At 36.9% G+C, this 20371-nt stretch overlaps 1 protein-coding gene across 7 annotated transcripts in view; it reads left to right on the top strand.

Annotated features, from left to right (window-relative positions):
• Positions 1 to 20371, top strand: part of DCAF6 (DDB1 and CUL4 associated factor 6) — a 166118-nt gene that overhangs the window by 16952 nt on the left and 128795 nt on the right. For all 7 annotated transcript variants that reach the window (XM_059935645.1, XM_059935654.1, XM_059935662.1 and 4 more), the window contains exon 2: positions 1046 to 1107. In XM_059935645.1, the coding sequence (XP_059791628.1) occupies positions 1046 to 1107 (62 nt within the window). The remainder of the gene's footprint in view (positions 1 to 1045; positions 1108 to 20371) is intronic.

Raw genomic sequence — 20371 nt, forward strand, 5'->3', positions numbered from 1 at the left:
TTTAGGAACCATACCCCACCCCAACACACGCAAAATCTTTAACCCACATGTTCATCAATTATCTAGCCATCTTACCAGTTACAGGCGAGAACAGAGAAAACAGTCTGGCTTCAAGAAGATCTTGCTCTTTACGCTGAATGCAAGAAAACATAATAGAGTCCCTTGTGACTGTATATAGAGAGCATAGTCAAATTTAATTTTGAAATCTCATCAGCCTGATTACTTAGCTAATTACTGTTCTTTGTCATATATTCGGCTTCCTTTCATTACAGCTTCTGAATAAACATGAAGCTTTTTGGTCCATTTTTGGTAAAGATGATTCATTTCTTAAAGAAACATAATTTCTCCTTTTCAAAGGAGGAATTTATTGTATTTTTGAAGTATTATAACTTTTCTGCTATTGATGGATATTTAGGCTGATTTAATTTTTTTGCTGTCACATTTCATCACTGTGAAATGAACTTTTAAGTATTTTAGCATTTCTGAAATTGAGATGTGTTTAAAAATAGGTGGCATCTTCTAAAACACTGTTTACCACCCTTTAAAATTGAAAACCTTATTCCCCACCTCCAGTCTTCTCTTATCCCTTTCTCTGCTTTATTTTTCCATATAGCGTTTTTACCAAGTCACATATTGTTTATTGTCTTTCATTAAGCTAACTAGAGTCAGGGATCTTTTTCTCTTTTATTTTACCATTGTATCCCTGGCTCCTAGAACACGACCTGGAATGGAGTAAGTACACAGTATATTTGTTGAATGAATGGATGAATGAAGGGAACATTTGAGTGTTTATTGTGGTTCCAGATACTGTGCTAAGCCCTTTCTCTCCTTGAATCACTTAATAACCACATGAGGTAGGTAGGTACTCTAATGAGGAAACTAGGGCTAAGGAGGAGTTAATTTGCCCAGTGTCACTCAGCCTATAAATGGAGGAGTTAAAAGTAGAGCTTGACTCTACCTCATGACAGTTCCTAGGCTCTTAACAGTGTTACACTTCTCTAAGCAATAAATTGTATGATTTATTTAGTTCTTTCTTTTTAAACAGGAAGAAGAGAATTTATCCAAAGATTAAAACTTGAAGCAACCCTGAATGTGCATGATGGCTGTGTAAGTAATAGTTAATTCTCAACTATGAAGGACTTTAATACTAAGTGTTCAGATGTTTGAGGAACTGCCCCAGTCCTCCCAAAAGAGATTGGACTAAGTATAAGAAAATGGGAGAATTAAGTTTTACATTAAAACGTAAAAGTATACTTTGAATTTAGGAAAGTGTATGGGAGATATTTTAAAGAATGATGAGCTTTCTAACATTATCAAAAGGTTTTCATCTCTTTCACTCTATTGGTACTGCTTTTGTGACAGTCACTGGTGATCTTCATGTCTCCAAATCTAGTGGTCACTTCTCAGAAACTTTAGACATTGGTTGAATACATTTTCTTTTTTGAAATATTTATTCTCTTGGATTCTGCTAACACCACACTCTCTTAGTTTTCTTTCTGTCTCATTGACTTGTTGCATCTTCTCCGTCTTCTTCCCTGACTCCTCCACTTCTCCACCTTCAAATGTTGGATGTACCAACATTCTATCTTGGTTCCTCCCACCCTGTTTTCTCTTCACTTTTCTAAGTGATTTTGTTTAGTCCCATGGCTGAAAAACATGACTTCCAACTTTCCACTTCTTCCCAGAACTCCAGATTTATATATATAACTCTCTAGTTAACATTCCCAGTTGCATGTCTAATAGCACCCCAAATTTAACAGAGTCAAAACAAAATCCTTGGAAGGTTTTGTTAGGAAAACTTCAGACATTGGACTTCCCTGGTGGCGCAGTGATTAAGAATCCGCCTGCCAATGCAAGGGACATGGGATCAAGCCGTGGTCTGGGAAGATCCCACATGCCACGGAGCAACTAAGCCCGTGTGCCACAACTACTGAGCCTGTGCTCTAGACCCCGCGAGCCACAACTACTGAAGCCCATGTACCTAAAGCCCGTGCTCCGCAACAAGAGAAGGCACCACAATGAGAAGCCCACGTGCAGCAACGAAGACCAAATGCAGCCAAAAATAAATGAGTGAATGAATAAATAAATAAATAAATTTACTTATTTATTTATTTATTAATTAAAAAAAAACTTCAATCATGCTTTTCATATACTCAGGACCTGGATTTAGCAGTTAATCAAGATTTTGGCACATTTTCTTTTTCCATTTCATTTTTTTTCTCCTCTTTGCTGAAGTATTTTAAAGCAAATCTCAGATGTGAAATCATTTCACCTCTGTATGTAAGCTAAAAGTAATGGACATTTTTTTATGTAATCAAAATGGCATTATATAATTTAACAAGATAGTATATTTTTGGTATCATCTAATACACAGTCCATAATCAAATTTCCCCCATTGTTTAAAAATCTCTCTCTTTTTTTTTTAAACATTCTTATTGGAGTGTAATTGTTTTACAATGTTGTGTTAGTTTCTGCTGTACAAAACAGTGAATCAGCTATATGCATACATATATCCCCATATCCCCTCCCTCGTGAACCTCCCTCCCACCCTCCCTATCCCACCGCTCTAGGTCATTGCAAAGCACCGAGCTGATTTCCCTGTGCTATGCAGCAGCTTCCCACTAGCCATCCATTTCACATTTGGTAGTGTATATATGTCACTGCTACTCTCTCACTTTGTCCCAGCTTTCCCTTCCCCCTCTTCGTCCTCAAGTCTGTTCTCTATGTTTGCGTCTTTATTCCTGTCCTCCCACTAGGTTTTAGATTGCTTATATGTGTGTTAGCATATGGTATTTGTTTTTCTCTTTCTGACTTACTTCACTCTGTATGACAGGCTCTAGGTCTGTCCACCTCATTACAAATAACTCAATTTTGTTCCTTTTTATGGCTGAGTAATATTCCATTGTATATAGGTCCATGTCTTCTTTATCCATTCATCTGTCAGTGGACATTTAGGTTGCTTCCATGTCTTGGCTATTGTAAATAGTGCTGCAGTGAACTTTGTGGTACATGACTCTTTTTGAATTATGGTTTTCTCAGGGTATATGCCCAGTAGTGGGATTGCTGGGTCATATGGTAATTCTATTTTCAGTGTTTTAAGGAACCTCCATACTGTTCTCCATAGTGGCTATATCAATTTACATTCCCACCAACAGTGCAGGAGGGTTCCCTTTTCTCCACACCCTCTCCAGCATTTATTGTTTGTATATTTCTTGATGATGGCCATTCTGACTGGTGTGAGGTGATACCTCATTGTGGTTTTGATTTGCATTTCTCTAATAATTAGTGATGTTGAGCAGCTTTTCATGTGCTTCTTGGCCATCTGTATGTCTTCTTTGGAGAAATGTCTATTTAGGTCTTCTGCCCATTTTTGGATCGGGTTGTTTGTTTCTTTAATATTGAGCTGCATGAGCTGTTGGAGATTAATCCTTTGTCTGTTGATTCGTTTGCAAATATTTTCTCCCATTCTGAGGTCTGTCTTTTCGTCTTGTTTATGGTTTCCTTTGCTGTGCAAAAGCTTTGAAGGTTCATTAGGTCCCATTTGCTTATTTTTGATTTTGTTTCCGTTAATCTAGGAGGTGGGTCAAAAAGGATCTTGCTGTGATTCATGTCATAGAGTGTTCTGCCTATGTTTTCCTCTAAGAGTTTTATAGTGTCTGGTCTTACATTTAGGTCTTTAATCCATTTTGAGTTTATTTTTGTGTATGGTGTTAGGAAGTGTTCTAATTTCATTCTTTTACCTGTAGCTGTCCGGTTTTCCCAGCACCACTTATTGAAGAAGCTGTCTTTTCTCCGTTGTATATTCTTGCCTCCTTTGTGAAAGGTAAGGTGACCATATGTGTGTGGGTTTATCTCTGGGCTTTCTATCCTATTCCATTGATTGATATACTGTTTTTGTGCCAGTACCATACTGTCTTGATTACTGTAGCTTTGTAGTATAGTCTGAGGCCAGGGAGCCTGATTCCTCCAGCTCTGTTTTCTTTCTCAAGATTGCTTTGGCTATTTGGGGTCTTTTGTATTTCCATACAAATTGTAAAATTTTTTGTTCTAGTTCAGTGAAGAATGCCATTGGTAGTTTGATAGGGGTTGCACTGAATCTATAGATTGCTTTGAGTAATATAGTCATTTTCACAATATTGATTCTTCTAATCCAAGAACATGGTATATCTTTCCATCTGTTTGTATCGTCTTTAATGTCTTTCATCAGTGTCTTATAGATTTCAGCATACAGGTCTTTTGCCTCCTTAGGTAGATTATTCCTAGGTATTTTATTCTTTTTGTTGCAGTGGTAAATGGGATTGTTTCCATAATTTCTGTTTCTGATTTTTCGTTTTTAGTGTGTAGGAATGGAACAGATTTCTGTGCATTTGTTTTCTATCCTGCTACTTTACCAAATTCATTGATCAGCTCTAGTAGTTTTCTGGTGTCATCTTTAGGATTTTCTATGTGTAGATCATGTCATCTGCAAATAGTGACACTTTTTCTACTTTTCCAATTTAGATTCCTTTTATTTCTTTTTCTTCTCTGACTGCCATGGCTAATACTTCCAAAACTATGTTGAATAATAGTGGTGAAAGTGGGCAACCTTGTCTTACTCCTGATCTTAGAGGAAACTCTTTCAGTTTTTCACCATTGAGAATGATGTTGGCTGTGAGTTTGTCATATATGGCTTTTATTATGTTGAGGTATGTTCCCTCTATGCCCACTTTCTGGAGAGTTTTTATCATAAATGGGTGTTGAATTTTGTCGAAAGCTTTGTCTGCATCGATTGAGATGATCATATGGTTTTTCTCCTTCAATTTGTTAATATGGTGTACCACGTTGATTGTTTTGCATACAGTGAAGAATCCTTGCATTCCTGGGATAAACCCCACTTGATCATGGTGTATGATCCTTTTAATGTGCTGTTGGATTCTGTTTGCTAGTATTTTGTTGAGGATTTTTGCATCTATGTTCGTCAGTGATATTGGCCTGTAATTTTCTTTTTCTGTGATATCTTTGTCTGGTTTTGGTATCAGGGTGATGGTGGCCTCATAGAATGAGTTTGAGAGTGTTCCTCCCTCTGCTGTATTTTGGAAGAGTTTTAGAAAGGTAGGTGTTTGCTCTTCTCTAAATGTTTGTTAGAATTTGCCTGTGAAGCCGTGTGGTCCTGGGCTTTTTGTTTGTTGGAAGATTTTAAATCACAGTTTCAATTTCAGTGCTTGTGAATGGTCTGTTCATATTTTCTAGTCCTTCCTGGTTTAGTCTTGGAAGATTGTACTTTTCTAAGAATTTGTCCATTTCTTCGATGTTGTCCATTTTATTGGCATATAGTTGCTTTTAGTAATCTCTCATGCTCCTTTGTATTTCTGCAGTGTCAGTTGTTACTTCTCCTTTTTCATTTCTAATTCTGTTGATTTGAGTCTTCTCCCTTTTTTCCTGATGAGTCTAATGGTTTATCAATTTTGTTTATCTTCTCAAAGAACCAGCTTTTAGTTTTATTGATCTTTGCTATTGTTTCCTTCATTTCTTTTTCATTTATTTCTGATCTGATCTTTATGATTTCTTTCCTTTTGCTAACTTTGGGGTTTTTTTTGTTCTTGTTTCTCTGATTGCTTTAGGTGTAAGGTTAGGTTTTTTATTTGAGATTTTTCCTGTTTTTTGAGGTAGGATTGTATTCCTATAAACTTCCCTCTTAGAACTGCTTTTGCTGCATCCCATAGGTTGTTTTTTTTTTTTAATTATTTATTTATTTATTTATTTATTTATGGCTGTGTTGGGTCTTCGTTTCTGTGCGAGGGCTTTCTCTAGTTGTGGCAAGTGGGGGCCACTCTTCATCGCGGTGCGCGGGCCTCTCACTATCGCAGGCTCTCCTGTTGCGGAGCACAGGCTGCAGACGCGCAGGCTCAGTAGCTGTGGCTCACGGGCCTAGTTGCTCCGTGGCATGTGGGATCTTCCCAGACCAGGGCTCGAACCCGTGTCCCCTGCATTGGCAGGCAGATTCTCAACCACTGCGCCACCAGGGAAGCCCATTCCATAGGTTTTAGGTCGTTGTGTTTTCATTGTCATTTGTTTCTAGGTATTTATTTGATTTCTTCTTTGATTTCTTCTGTGATCTCTTAGTTGTTTAGTAGCATATTGTTTAGCCTCCATATGTTTTTATTTTTTACAGTGTTTTTCCTGTAATTGATATCTAGTCTCATAGTGTTGTGGTCCAAAAAGGTACTTGATTGGCAGGCGGATTCTTAACCACTGCACCACCAGGGAAGTCCCCAGAATCTGCATTCTAATCAACACTTTAGGTGATTTTAATCTAGGTGATCTGTGGATCATACTTTGGAAAACAGTGCTATAGCTACTAATTGAAAACATGAGACTAGAAAGAGCACATGGAAAGAAATTGCAAACTGAGAAGAGGGTCTAGGCCTTAACTCTGAGGATTCAAACATTTAAAACTTAAGCAAAGGGCTTCCCTGGTGGCGCAGTGGTTGAGAATCTGCCTGCCAATGCAGGGGACACGGGTTCGAGCCCTGGTCTGGGAAGATCCCACATGCCGCGGAGCAACTAGGCCCATGAGCCACAATTACTGAGCCTGCGCATCTGGAGCCTGTGCCCCACAACAAGAGAAGGCGCGATAATGAGAGGCCCGCGCACCACGATGAAGAGTGGCCCCCACTTGCTGCAAGTAGAGAAAGCCCTTGCACAGAAACGAAGACCCAACACAGCCATAAATAAATAAATAAATAAATAAAACCCAAAAGTTAAAAAATAAATAAATAAATAAAGAGTGGTCTTTTAAAAAAAAAAAAAAAACTTAAGCAAAGAAGGGAAAAGTGTCTATAGTCCTATCCTCCAAAATGTTATCTTTTTCCTGTTCACAGTTGTGGTATTATAATTATGCTGTAAATACACTTTAGGTATCAATATATGTTATTTATTTTAAACCTTAGCACCACTCTTGAGGTTCCCCTGATGCTCATGGTTAAAAATGGATCATAACAAAAAGAAATAGACATGTACTGCACTCCCTTATTCTGTTCTTATCCTCCTTAAGCAGCCTCTTTTAATCGTGTTTTATTTCAGATCTTCTGGTAATTTCTTTCATTTCTGTGTGATAGTGTTATGTTGGTCTTCCTTGAGGTGTCAACTTTGGCTGTTGTCCATTGATTTCCTGCTATGATAGAAGAGGAATTAACTAATTTATACAATTTTCTAAGATGTAGGCTTCTCAAAAATTTTGTTACTGTTCTCAGTCTCTCCAGCTGTCACTTTAATTTTAAACAACATACTTAAGCGTCTTTTTGTTTTTCTGTCATTCATAAACAGTATTTCTTGAATCCCCATTCTGTAAAATATATTTAAGGCTTTCACCCTTCTTCCACCTTCCTATCTCTATTTCACACCTTTTTCAGCTATATATGCTTTTGTATTGTCAGTGTTGATTTCATTTGCCTCCTATTCTATAGCCATTGTTATTTTCTGAAATTTGTCAATGTATTTACTCTAAAAGTCAAAATTCAGTAAACAGTGTTAATGTCTTATACGTATGTATATGTCTTAGTTTTCGTTAAGCTCTTCACAATAAGGAGAGAATAGGAAGAAAATTATATAATATATCATCTGTTTTATAGATGAGCACACTCAGCTGCTCAAAACTCTCTAATGGGTTTCTGGCTTACGTATAGTAAGTCCAAAGGCCTTATTGCTTCAGAGACCCTACATGATTTGGCACTTGCCTTCTTTTCCATTTCATCCCTTGCTGTATTCTGCGTTATACATATTTTTTTTAGTCATACTCATCTTTTTGCTGTTTCTTTAAATGCACCTAGTACACCTCTGTCTTACGTATTTTGTTTTTTGCCTAGCACTTTCTTCCTCACATATCTTTGAAGCTTACCTCCTCTTTCATTTAGCTCTAACTGTTAACCTATCAGAGACGCTTTTCCTGACCACCCTAATAGCTCCCCACTCCTCATCAGTATCTTTCTCTTTCTTCTGTTTCTTTTCATCATAGTACTGACATTATAATTATACATTTATTTATTTGTTCATAGTCTGCACACCTGCCTCCCTCTACTCTAGCACTCTGGACACCAAATATATCTTCATAAATTTATTTTCTTCATCTAGTGTCGAGAGGAGTGCCTACCACATATTTGGCACTTATGAAGTGTTTATTGAAGAGACAAGGCATGTGTTATGTGTTGGATTTTATGTCTTTCTTTAAGGACCTAAGGTCAAGTCTTTCTCCTTACTCAAAGGAGAATTTTCTAGTGTTAATTTCAGATGGATTCTTGCATAATGTATAACTGCCTTTGTGGTATTCTGAAGTTTTTACAAGCTGTGGATTCTGTATCTTTCCAGTTTTGAATTTACTTTCAGGTTTTACTGAGTATTTTCTCACATATTTTTCTAAGGATGAGTGGAACATAAATTTTTCTTACAAGCTTAAAGATATCCTTTCTGCTTGCATACTAAAAAAATTTTTGTCCTTATTTTTATTTTGTATTTTTTAAAACAGGTGATGCCTTCTCATGGTACAAAAATAAACTATATAAAAAAATACACATTGAGGGACTTCCCTGGTGGTCCAGGGGTTAAGAATCCACCTTCCGATGCACAGGACACGGGTTCGATCCCTGTTCGGGGGACTAAGATCCCATATGCCATGGGGCAACTAAGCCCATGTGCCACAACTACTGAGCCCACGTGCTCTAGAGCCCGTGTGCTACAACTAGAGAGCCTGCGTGCTGCAACTACTGATCCCACGTGCCACAACTAGAGAGTCTGTGCACCGCAACTACTGAGCCTGCGTGCTCTACAGCCTGCACGCCACAACTAGAGAGAAGCCTGTGCACCGCAATGAAAGATCCTGCATGCTACAATGAAGATCTCGCGTTCCGCAACTAAGACCCAACACAGCCAAAATAAATACAATAAATTAACAAAAAAAAAGTATACATTGAGAAGTGTGGCTCTCACTCCTGTTCCTGTCTTCCCCATTTTTTTCTGTTCCCTAAAACACATAATCACTTGTTTTAGTTTTATGGGTATCCTTCTACTCTATTTTTTTCTCATCTTTATTGAGATATAATTTACATATATAAATGTATAAGTTTAATGTGTAAAATGTAATGATTTGATACACATGTATTGCAAAATGATTACCACAATAAGCTTAGTTAACACATTTATCACTTCACATAATTTCCATTTTGTTGTTGTGGTGGTGGTGGTGGTGGTGAGAACATTTAATATTTACTTTCTTAGCATCTTTCAAGTATACAGCACAGTATTGTTACCTGTAAACACCAAGCTGTACATTAGATCCCAGAACTTACTCACCTTATAACTGGTAGTTTATACTTTTTGAACATCTCATTTCCTCCACCTTCCAGCCTCTGGCAACCACCAGTCTACTCTCTGTTTCTATCAGTTGAGCGTGTTTAGATTCCACATATAAGTGATATCATTACAGTATTTGTCATTCTTTATCTCACCCTCAGCATTCATCCACATTGTTGCAAACGTCAGGATTTCCTTCAATTTTATGGCTGAATAATATTCCATTGTGTGCATGGGTGTGTGTGTTTATCATATTTATCCATTCATCCATTGACAAACACCTAGGTTCTTTTCGTGTCTTGGGTGTTGTAAATAATGACACAATGAATATGGGGTGCTGCAGATATCTCTTCAAGATAGTATTTTAATTTCCTTCAAATATATACCCAAAATTGGTATTGCTGGATTATATGGTAGTTCTAGTTTAAATTTTTTGAGGAACCTCCATAGTGTTTCCCGTAGTTGCTGTATCAATTTCCCTTCCCACCAGTGGTGCACAAGGGTTCCCTTTTCTCCATGTCCTTACCAGCACTTCTTATCTCTTGTATTTTTGATAATAACCATTCTAATAGGTGTGAGATGATATCTCATTGTGTTTTGTTTTTGTTGTTGTTGTCCATGCTGTGCAGCTTGTGGGATTGAACCTGGGCCACAGCAGTGAAAGCACCAAGTCCTAACTACTGGACTTCCAGGGTCCTCCCTCATTTGTGGCTTTGATTTGCATTTTCCTGATGATTAGTGATGTTGAGCACTGTTTCATGTACTTTTTGGCCATTTGTATGTCTTCTTTGGAAAAATGTTTTTCAGGTCTTTGCCCATTTTTAAATTAGATTATTCGGAGTTTTTTTGCGATTGAGTTGTATGAGTTCCTTGTATATTTTGGTTGTTAATCCCTTATTAAATATAAGGTTTGCATATATTTTTCTCCTCTTCTGTAGGTTGCCTCTTAATTTTGTTGGTTGTTTCTGTTGCTGTACAGAGCTCTTAAGTTTGATGTAGTATCACTTGTTGATTTTTGCTTTTGTTATTTGTGTTTTTGGTGTCATGTCCAAAAAATCATGGCCAAGATCAAGGTCAGGGAGCTTTTCACTGTGATTTTTTCTAGGAATTTTATCGCCTTCAAATCTCATCTTTAAGTCTTTAATCCACTTCAAGTTAATTTTATTTATTCTGCATGTGAACATCCAGTTTTCCCAACACCATTTAGTGAAGAAACTGTTCTTTCCCCATTGGGTAGTCTTTGCTCCTTTGTTGTAAATTGATTGACCATATATGCATGGGTTATTTTCTGGGCTCTCTATTCTGTTTCATTGATCTGTGTGTCTATTCTTAAGCCAATACCATATTGTTTTGATTAACATAACTTTGTAGTATAGTTTGAAGTCAAGAAGTTTGATGCCTTCAGCTTTGTTTTTCTTTTTCAATATTGCTTAGGCTATTTGGGGTCTTTTGTTGTTCCATACAAATTTTTTTTTAAAAGATTTCTTTACTGAAAACTTTTACTGTGCTAACATGTGTTGTGAATCATCATAAGATACATTTAACATACAGCGTTTCCCATACTTAGTTTTCCCCAGGGCTCTTCCTTTGGTAAGCATCTCCTGGAAGTATGGTTGCTCACAACACACTTTTGGAAAAGCGAAATTAATCTCGCTGTCAGGGCAGGTGTTTCAGTTGATTGTTTTTACCCAAATGAAGGCTGTAGATTTTCTCCTGATGAGGTTCTCTGGTTAGGCTTTACCAGCTTGCCATAATGATTTCTATTTTATATGTATATATGTCAATCCCAATCTACCAGTTCATCCCACCACACCCCCCTGAACTTTCCCCCCTTGGTGTCCATATGTTTGTTCTCTACATCTGTGTCTCTATTTCTGCCTTGCAAGCAGGTTCATCTGTACTGTTTTTCTAGATTCCACATATATGCATTAATATATATTTGTTTTTCTCTTTCTGACTTACTTCACTCTGTATGACAGTCTCTGGGTCCATCCATGCCTCTACAAATGACCCAATTTCGTTCTTTTTTATGGCTGAGTAATATTCCATTGTATATATGTATCACATCTTCTTTATCCATTCGTCTGTCGATGGGCATTTAGGTTGCCTCCATGACCTGGCTGTTGCAAATAGTGCTTCAGTGAACATTGGGGTGCATGTGACTTTTTGAAATATGATTTCCTCTGGGTACATGCCCAGTAGTGAGATTGCTAGGTCATATGGTAATTCTATTTTTAGTTTTTTAAGGAACCTCCATACTGTTCTCCATAGTGGCTATATCAATTTACGTTCCCACCAACAGTGCCGGAGGGCTCTCTTTTCTCCACACCCTCTCCAGCATTTGTTGTTTGTAGATTTTCTGATGATGCCCATTCTAACTGGTGTGAGGTGATATCTCATTGTAGTTTTGATTTGCATTTCTCTAATAATTAGTGATACTGAGCAGCTTTTCATGTGCTTCTTGGCCATCTGTATGTCTTCTTTGGAGAAATGTCTATTTAGGTCTTCTGCCCATATTTTAATTGGGTTGTTTGTTTTTTTAATATTGAGCTGCATGAGCTTTTTATATATTTCGGAGATTAATCCTTTGTCCGTTGATTCTTTTGCAAATATTTTCTCCCATTCTGAGGGTGGTGTTTTTGTCTTGTTTATAGTTTTCCTTTGCTGTGCAAGAGTTTTTAAGTTTCATTAGGTCCCATTTATTTTTATTTTTATTTCCATTACTCTAGGAGGTGGGTCGAAAAAGATCTTGCTGTGATTTATGTCAAAGAGTGTTCTTCCAATGTTTTCCTCTAAGAGTTTTATAGTGTCTGGTCTTACATTTAGGTCTTTAATCCATTTTGAGTTTTTTTGTGTGTATGGTGTTAGGGAGTGTTCTGATTTCATTCTTTTACATATAGCTGTCCAGTTTTCCCAGCACCACTTATTGAAGAGACTGTCTTTTCTCCACTGTATATCCTTGCCTCCTTTTTCACAGATTAGTTGACCAGAGGTGTGTGGGTTTATCTCTGGGCTTTCTGTCCTGTTCCATTGATCTATATTTCTGTTTTTGTGTCAGTGCCATATTGTCTTGATTACTGTAGCTTTGTAGTATAGTATGAGGTGAGGGAGTATGATTCCTCCAGTTTTTTCCCCTCAAGATTGCTTTGGCTATTCAGGGTCTTTTGTGTCTCCATACAAATTTTAAGATTTTTTGTTCTAGTTCTGTAAAAAAATGTCATTGGCAATTTGATAGGGATTGCATTGAATCTGTAGCTTGCTTTGAGTAATATAGTCATTTTCACAATATTGATTCTTCCAATCCAAGAACATGGTATATCTCTCCATCTGTTTGTGTCATCTTTGATTTCTTTCATCAGTGTCTGATAGTTTTCTGAGTACAGGTCTTGTACCTCCTTAGGTAGGTTTATTCCTAGGTATTTTATTCTTTTTGTGGCAGTGGTGAATGGGAGTGTTTCATTAATTTCTGTTTCAGATATTTTGTTGTTAACGTATAGGAATGCAAGAGATTTCTGTGCATTAGTTTTGTATCCTGAAACTTTACCAAATTCATTGATTAGCTCTAGTAGTTTTCTGGTGGCATCTTTAGGATTATCTATATATAGTATCATCTCATCTGCAAACAGTGACAGTCTTACTACTTCTTTTCCAATTTGCATTCCTTTTATTTCCTTTTCTTTTACTGCCGTGGCTAGGACTTTCAAAACTATGTTGAATAATACTGGCGAGAGTGAACATCCTTGTCTTCTTCCTGATCTTAGAGGAAGTGCTTTCAGTTTTTCACCGTTGAGAATGATGTTGGCTGTGGGTTTGTCATATATGGCCTTTATTATGTTGAGGTAGGTTCCCTCTATGCCCACTTTCTGGAGAGTTTTTATCATAAATGGGTGTTGAATTTTGTCAAAAGCTTTTTCTGCATCTATTGAGATGATCATATGGTTTTTATTCTTCATTTTGTTAATATGGTGTATCACATTGATTGATTTGCATATATCAAAGAATCCTTGCATCCCTGGGATAAATCCCACTTGATCGTGGTGTATGATCCTTTTAATGTGTTTTTGGATTCTGTTTGCTAGTATTTTGTTGAGGATTCTTGCATCTGTTCATCAGTGATATTGGTCTGTAATTTTTTTTGTAGTATCTTTGTCTTGTTTTGGTATCAGGGTGATGGTGGCCTCATAGAATGAGTTTGGGAGTGTTCCTTCCTCTGCAGTTGTTTTGGAAGAGTTGAGAAGGATGAGTGTTAGCTCTTCTCTGAATGTTTGAGAGAATTCACCTGTTAAATCATCTGGTCCTGGACTTTTGTGTGTTTGAAGATTTTTCATCAGAGTTTCAGTTTCAGTGCTTGTGATTGATCAGTTCATATTTTCAATTTCTTCCTCGTTCAGTCTTGGAAGGTTATACCTTTCTAAGAATTCGTCTGTTTCTTCCAGGTTGTCCATTTTATTGGCATAGATTGCTTATAGTAGTCTCTTATGATGCTTTGTATTTCTGTGCTGTCTGTTGTAATTTCTCCTTTTTCATTTCTAATTTTATTGATTTGAGTCCAGTTAAAAGTTTATCAATTTTGTTTATCTTCTCAAAGAACCAGCTTTTAGGTTTATTGATCTTTGCTATTGTTTTCTTTGTTTCTGTTTCATTTATTTCTGCTCTAATCTTTATGATTTCCTTCCTTCTACTAACTTTGGGTTTTGTTTGTTCTTCTTTCTCTGGTTCCTTTAAGTGTAAGGTTAGATTGTATATTTGAGATTTTTCTTGTTTCTCGAGGTAGGATTATATTGCTATAAAGTTCCCTCTTAGAACTGGTTTTGCTGCATCCCATAGGTTTTGGATCATTGTGTTTTCATTGTCATTTGTCTCTAGGTATTTTTTGATTTCCTCAGTGATCTCTTGGTTATTTAGTAACGTATTGTTTAGCCTCCATGAGTTTGTGTTTTTTACGTTTTTTTCCCTGTAATTTATTTCTAATCTCATGGTGTTGTGGTTTGAAAAGATGCTTGATATGATTTCAGTGTTCTTAATTTACCGAGACTTGATTTGTAACCCAAGATGTGATCTATCCTGGAGAATGTTCCACGTGCACTTGCGAAGGAAGTGTAATCTGCTTTTTTTGGATGGAATGTCCTATAAATATCAATTAAGTCCATCTGGCCTAATGTGTCATTTAAAGCTTGTGTTTCCTTATTTATTGTCATTTTGGATGACTTGTCCATTGGGAAAGTGGAGTGTTGAAGTCCCCTACTATTATTGTGTTACTGTCAGTTTCCCCTTTTATAGCTGTTAGTGTTTGACTTACATATTTAGGTGCTCCTATGTTGGGTCCATAAATATTTACAATTGTTATATCTTCTTCTTGGATTGATCCCTTGATCATTATGCAGTGTCCTTCCTTGTCTCTTTTAGTAGTCTTTATTTTAAAGTCTATTTTTTCTTTTATGAGTATTGCTTTCTTTTGATTTCCATTTGGATGGAATATCTTTTTCCATCCCCTTACTTTCAGTCTGTGTGTATCCCTAGGTATGAAGTGGGTCTCTTGTACACAGCATATATATGGGTCTTGTGTTTGTATCCATTCAGGGAGCCTGTGTCTTTTGGTTGGAGCATTTAATCCATTCACATTTAAGGTAATTATCCATATGTATGTTCCTGTTACCATTTTCTTAATTGTTTTGGGTTTGTTTTTGTAGTTCCTTTTCTTCTCTTGTGTTTCCCACTTAGAGAAGTTCCTTTAGCATTTGTTGTAGAGCTGCTTTGGTGGTGCTGAATTCTCTTAGGTTTTGCTTGTTTGTAAAGCTTTTGATTTCTCTTTTGAATCTGAATGAGATCCTTGCTGGGTAGAGTAATCTTGGTCTTAGGTTCTTCCCTTTCATCACTTTAAATATATCTTGCCAGTCCCTTCTGGCTTGTGGAGTTTCTGCTGAGAAATCAGCTGTTAATCTTATGGGAGTTGTATGTTATTTGTCATTTTTCCCTTGTTGCTTTTAATAATTTTTTTTGTCTTTAATTTTTGTCAGTTTGATTACTGTGTGTCTTGGTGTGTTTCTGCTTGGGTTTATCCTGCCTGGGACTGTCTGCACTTCCTGGACTTGGGTGGCTCTTTCCTTTCGAATGTTAGGGAAGTTTTCGACTATAACCTCTTGAAATATTTTCTCGGATCCTTTCTCTCTCTCTTCTCTTTCTGGGACCCCTATGTTGCGAATGTTGGTGTGTTTAATGTTGTCCCAGGGGTCTCTTAGACTATCTTCATTTCTTTTCATTCTTTTTTCTTTATTCTCTTCTGTGGCAGTAAATTCTCCCATTCTGTCTTCCAGGTCACTTATCCATTCTTCTGCTTCAGTTATTCTACTATTGATTCCTTCTAGTGTATTTTTCATTTCAGTTATTGTAGTGTTCATCTCTGTTTGTTTGTTCTTTAATTCTTCTAGGTGTTTGTTCTTTAATTCTTCTGGGTCTTTGTTAAACATTTCTTGCATCTTCTCGATATTTGCCTCCATTATTTTTCTGAGGTCCTGGATCATTTTTACTATCATTATTCTGAATTCTTTTTCTGGAAGGTTGCCTATATCTACTTCATCTAGTTGTTTTTCTGGGGTTTTATCTTGTTCCTTTATGTGGTACATAGTCTTGTCACTTTTCATTTTGTGTATCTTACTGTGAATGTGGTTTTCATTCTACAGGCTGCAGGATTGTAGTTCTTCTTGCTCCTGCTCTCTGCCCTCTGGTGGATCAGGATATCCAAGAGGCTTGTGCAAGCTTCCTGCTGGGAGGGCCTGGTGGTGGGAAGAGCTTGGTGTTGCTCTGGTGGGCAGAGCTCAGTAAAACTTTAATCCACTTTTCTGCTGATGGGTGGTGCTCTGTTCCCTCCCTGTCAGTTGTTTGGCCTGAGGTGACCCAGCTCTTGAGCCTACCCAGCTCTTTGGTGGGGCTAATTGGGGATTCCGGGAGGGCTCATGCCAGGGAGTGCTTCCCAGAACTTCTGCTGCCAGTGTCCTTGTTCCTGTGGTAAGCCACAGCCACCCTGCTCCTATGCATATGTCCTCCAACACTAGCAGGTAGGTCTGGTTGTCTCCCGTGGGGTCACTTCTCCTTCCCCCTGGGTAATGATGCGCACACTGTTTTGTCTATGCCCTCCAAGAGTGGGGTCTCTGTTTTACCCAGTTCTGTCGAAGTCCTGCAATCAAATCCCACTAGCTTTTAAAGTCTGATTCTCTGGGAATTCCTCCTACCATTGCCAGACCTCCAGGTTGGGGAGCCTGATGTGGGACTGAGAACCTTCACTCCAGTGGGTGGACTTCTGAGGTATACTTGTTCTTCTGTTTGTGAATCACCCACCCAGCATTTATGGGATTTGACTTTATTGTGATTGCACCCCTCCTACTGTCTCATTGGGTGTTCTCCTTTTTCTTTGGATGTTGGGTATCTTTTTATGATTTTCAGTGTCTTTCAGTGAATGATTGCCCAGCAGTCAGTTGTGATTCCGGTACTCTCTCAAGAGGGAGTTGTTCCATACAAACTTCCGGATTCCTATTTCTGTGAAAAATGTTATTGGAATTTTGATAGGGATTGCTGTAAATCTGTAGATGGCTTTTGGGTAGTGTAGTATAATATTAACTTTTTTCATACATGAACGTGTCTTCTATTTGTTTTTTTCTTCAGTGTTTCTCATCTTTGTCATATAGATTTCAGTGTATAGATCTTTCACCTCCCTGGTTAACTTTATTCCTGAGTATTTTATTGTTTTTGATACTGTTGTAAATGGGCTTGTTTTCTTTATTTCTTTTTCAGATGGTTCATTGTTAGTATACAGAAATGCAACTGGTTTTTGTTTTTTGATGATATATCTTGAAACTACTGAAATCATTTGTTAGTGCTAATAAATTTTTGGTGAAGTCTTCAGGATTTTCTATCAATATATATAAGATGAGGTCATCTGCAAACGAAGATAGTTTTATGTCTTCATTTCCAATTTAGATGCCTTTTATTTCTTTTTCCTGTCTAATTGTTCTGGCTGGGACTTCCAGTAGTATGTTGAATAAAAGTGATGAGAGTGGACATCCTTGTCTTGCTCCTGATCTTAGAGGAAAAGCTTTTTTCAACCTTTCACCCTTGAGTATGTTGTTAGCTGTGGACTTGTTACATATGGCCTTTTTTATGTTGAGGTGTAATCCTTCTATTCCTAGTTTGTTGAGAATTTTTATCATGAAAGATGTTGAATTTAGGTAAATGCTTTTTGTGCATCTATTGAGACAATCATGATTTTTTTTAATAGTTTTTATTTATTTATTTTTAATTTTTGGTTGCGTTGAGTCTTCGTTTCTGTGCGAGGGCTTTCTCTAGTTGCTGCAAGTGGGGGCCACTCTTCATCGCGGTGCACGGGCCTCTTGCTATTGTGGACTCTCTTGTTGCGGAGCACAGGCTCCAGACGCACAGGCTCAGTAATTGTGGCTCACGGGCCTAGTTGCTCTGCGGCATGTGGGATCTTCCCAAACTAGGGCTTGAACCTGTGTCCCCTGCATTGGCAGGCAGATTCTCAACCACTGCGCCACCAGGGAAGCCCCCGAGACAATCATGATTTTTATCTTTCATTCCATTAATGAGGTGTATTACAATTTTTGATTTCTTTATATTGAGCCATGCTTGCATTTCAGTGATAAATCCCAGTTGATTATGGTGTATGGGTCAATGATACTTTAAAAAAAATTTTTTTTTTAAATTTTTTGTCTGCGCTGCGCAGCATGTGGGATCTTAGTTCCCTAACTAGGGATCGAAGCTGCACTGCCTGCATTGGAAGGGCAGAGTCTTAACCTCTAGACCACCAGGGAAGTCCTGATGTATGATACTTTTAATGTGATTTTGAATTTGATTTGCTAGTATTTTCTTGATAATTTTTGCCTCTATATTCATCAGAAATGTTGGCTTGTAGTTTTCTTTTCCTGTAGTATCCTTACCTGGCCTTGGTGTGAGGGTAATGCTTACCGCAGAAAATGAGTTTAATTCTTCTTGAAATATTTGGTAAACATTTAAAGCCTGAGAAGCTATCTGGTCCTAGGCTTTTTTGTTGTTGTTACTGTTGGGAGGTGTTTTATTTAATAATCTCCTTGCTCATTATTGTTCTATTCAGATTTTCTTTTTTCATGATTCAGTCTTAGTCAGTTATATGTTCCTAGGAGTTTATTCTAGGTTGTCTAATTTGTGGGTGTATAATTGTTCATAGTAGTCTCTTATGACTCTTTATGTTTCTGTGGTATCATTTGTAATGTCTTCTCTTTTATTTATAATTTTATAATCTTGGTAAGTCTAGCGAAAGGTTTGTCAATTTTGTTAATCTTTTCAAAAAACCAGCTTTTTATTTTTTTTGATCTTTCCTGTTATTTTCCTGTTCTCTATTTTATTCATTTCTGCTCTGATCTTTATCATCTTCTTTTTGCCAACTTTGGGCTTTGTTTCTCTTTTCTAGTTCCTCAATGTGTAAATTTAGGTGGTTTATTTGAGATCTTTCTTTTTTTCTTAATGTAGGCATTGATTGCTATGAACTTCCCACTGAGAACTGCTTTTGCTGCATCCCATGTGTCTTGTTTCCATTTTCACTTGTCTGAAGTTATTTTTTGATTTTTTTTCTTTGATGCTCTGGTTGTCCAGGAGTGTGTTATTTAATTTCCACATGTTTGTGAAATTTTCAGTTTTTCTCCTGTCAATTTCTGTTTTCATACCACTGTGGGCAGGAAAGATACTTGGTATGATTTCATTCTTTTAATGTTTGCTAACACTTGTTTTGTGATCTAACATGATTTATCCTGGAGAATGTTCTGTGTTCACTTGAGAAGAATGTTCTGCTGTTGTTGGATGGAATGTTCTGTATGTAGATTCATTTGATCTCAAGTTTAATACAAGTCTAATGTTTCCTTATTGATTTTCTGTTGGTATGATTTATCCATTGTTTAAAGTGGGGTGTTGAAGTTTGCTACTATTATACTGTTCTCTCTTTTTTCCTTCAGACCTGATATAGTCATTCTTTTTAATTTTAGACATTCTAATAAATATTTAGCAATAGCGATATGTGGTTTTAATTCCTTGTGCTATCTATTTTTACATACAGTCATCCCTCCATATCCACAGGTTCCACATCTGTGGATATCGAGGGTCGACTGTATTTCTCTATTTTATATAAGGTACTTGAGCATCTACAGACTTTGGCATTCGTCAGGGAGTCCTGAAACCCATCCTAATGGATACCAAGGGAATATGGTATTCATCTGTATCCCTCAAACTTCCTAAGCTTAATAGTTCCAGTCCCTTTTTTTAAGATTCTGTAGGATATTCTATATAAATAATCATGTCATCTGAGAATAAAGATAGGTTTACTTCTTTTCCTGTCCGGTTTCCTTTTATTTCTTTTTCTTGTCTTATTGTGCTGTCTAGTACCCTAGACAGTGTTGAACAGAAGTGGTGAGAGCAGACATCCGTCTTGTTCTGATCTTAGAGGGAAGGCATCCAGTCTTTCATTATGAAGTATGATGGTTTTTTAACAGATGTTCATTGTCTGGTTGAAAAAGTTCCATTCTGCTTTGCTGAGAGCTCTTTTTATGAATTGTTGTTGGATTTTTTTCAAATGTCTATTCTGCATTTATTGCAGTGATCATATGATTTTCTTTTTTAGTTTGTTAATATCATGGGTTACATTGATTAATATTTGAGTGTCAAACCATTCTTGCATTTTCCTTGAGTCATGATGTATTATCTATTCTCATATATTGTTTTATTCAATTTGCTAAAATTCTGTTTTAGAGTTTTTGTGTGTACATTAAGGATATTGGTCCATAGTTTTCTTGTATCAGTGATTTGGTAAGTATACTGTTCTTTTTAATTTTCTAAAAGACTTGGTAGAGAATTTTCATCTTTTATTTTTTAAAAATACTTGGCAAAATTCACCAGCAAAGCAGTCTGGGCCTGGAGTTTTCTTTGTTGAAAATTCTAACTACAGTTTGTTAATAAAAATGGACAATGTGTTGAATAAATTTTGTTTAGTATGTGTGTTTCAGGGATT

Source organism: Balaenoptera ricei, chromosome 1, assembly GCF_028023285.1.
Source record: "Balaenoptera ricei isolate mBalRic1 chromosome 1, mBalRic1.hap2, whole genome shotgun sequence".
NCBI classification, from domain to species: Eukaryota; Metazoa; Chordata; class Mammalia; order Artiodactyla; family Balaenopteridae; genus Balaenoptera; species Balaenoptera ricei.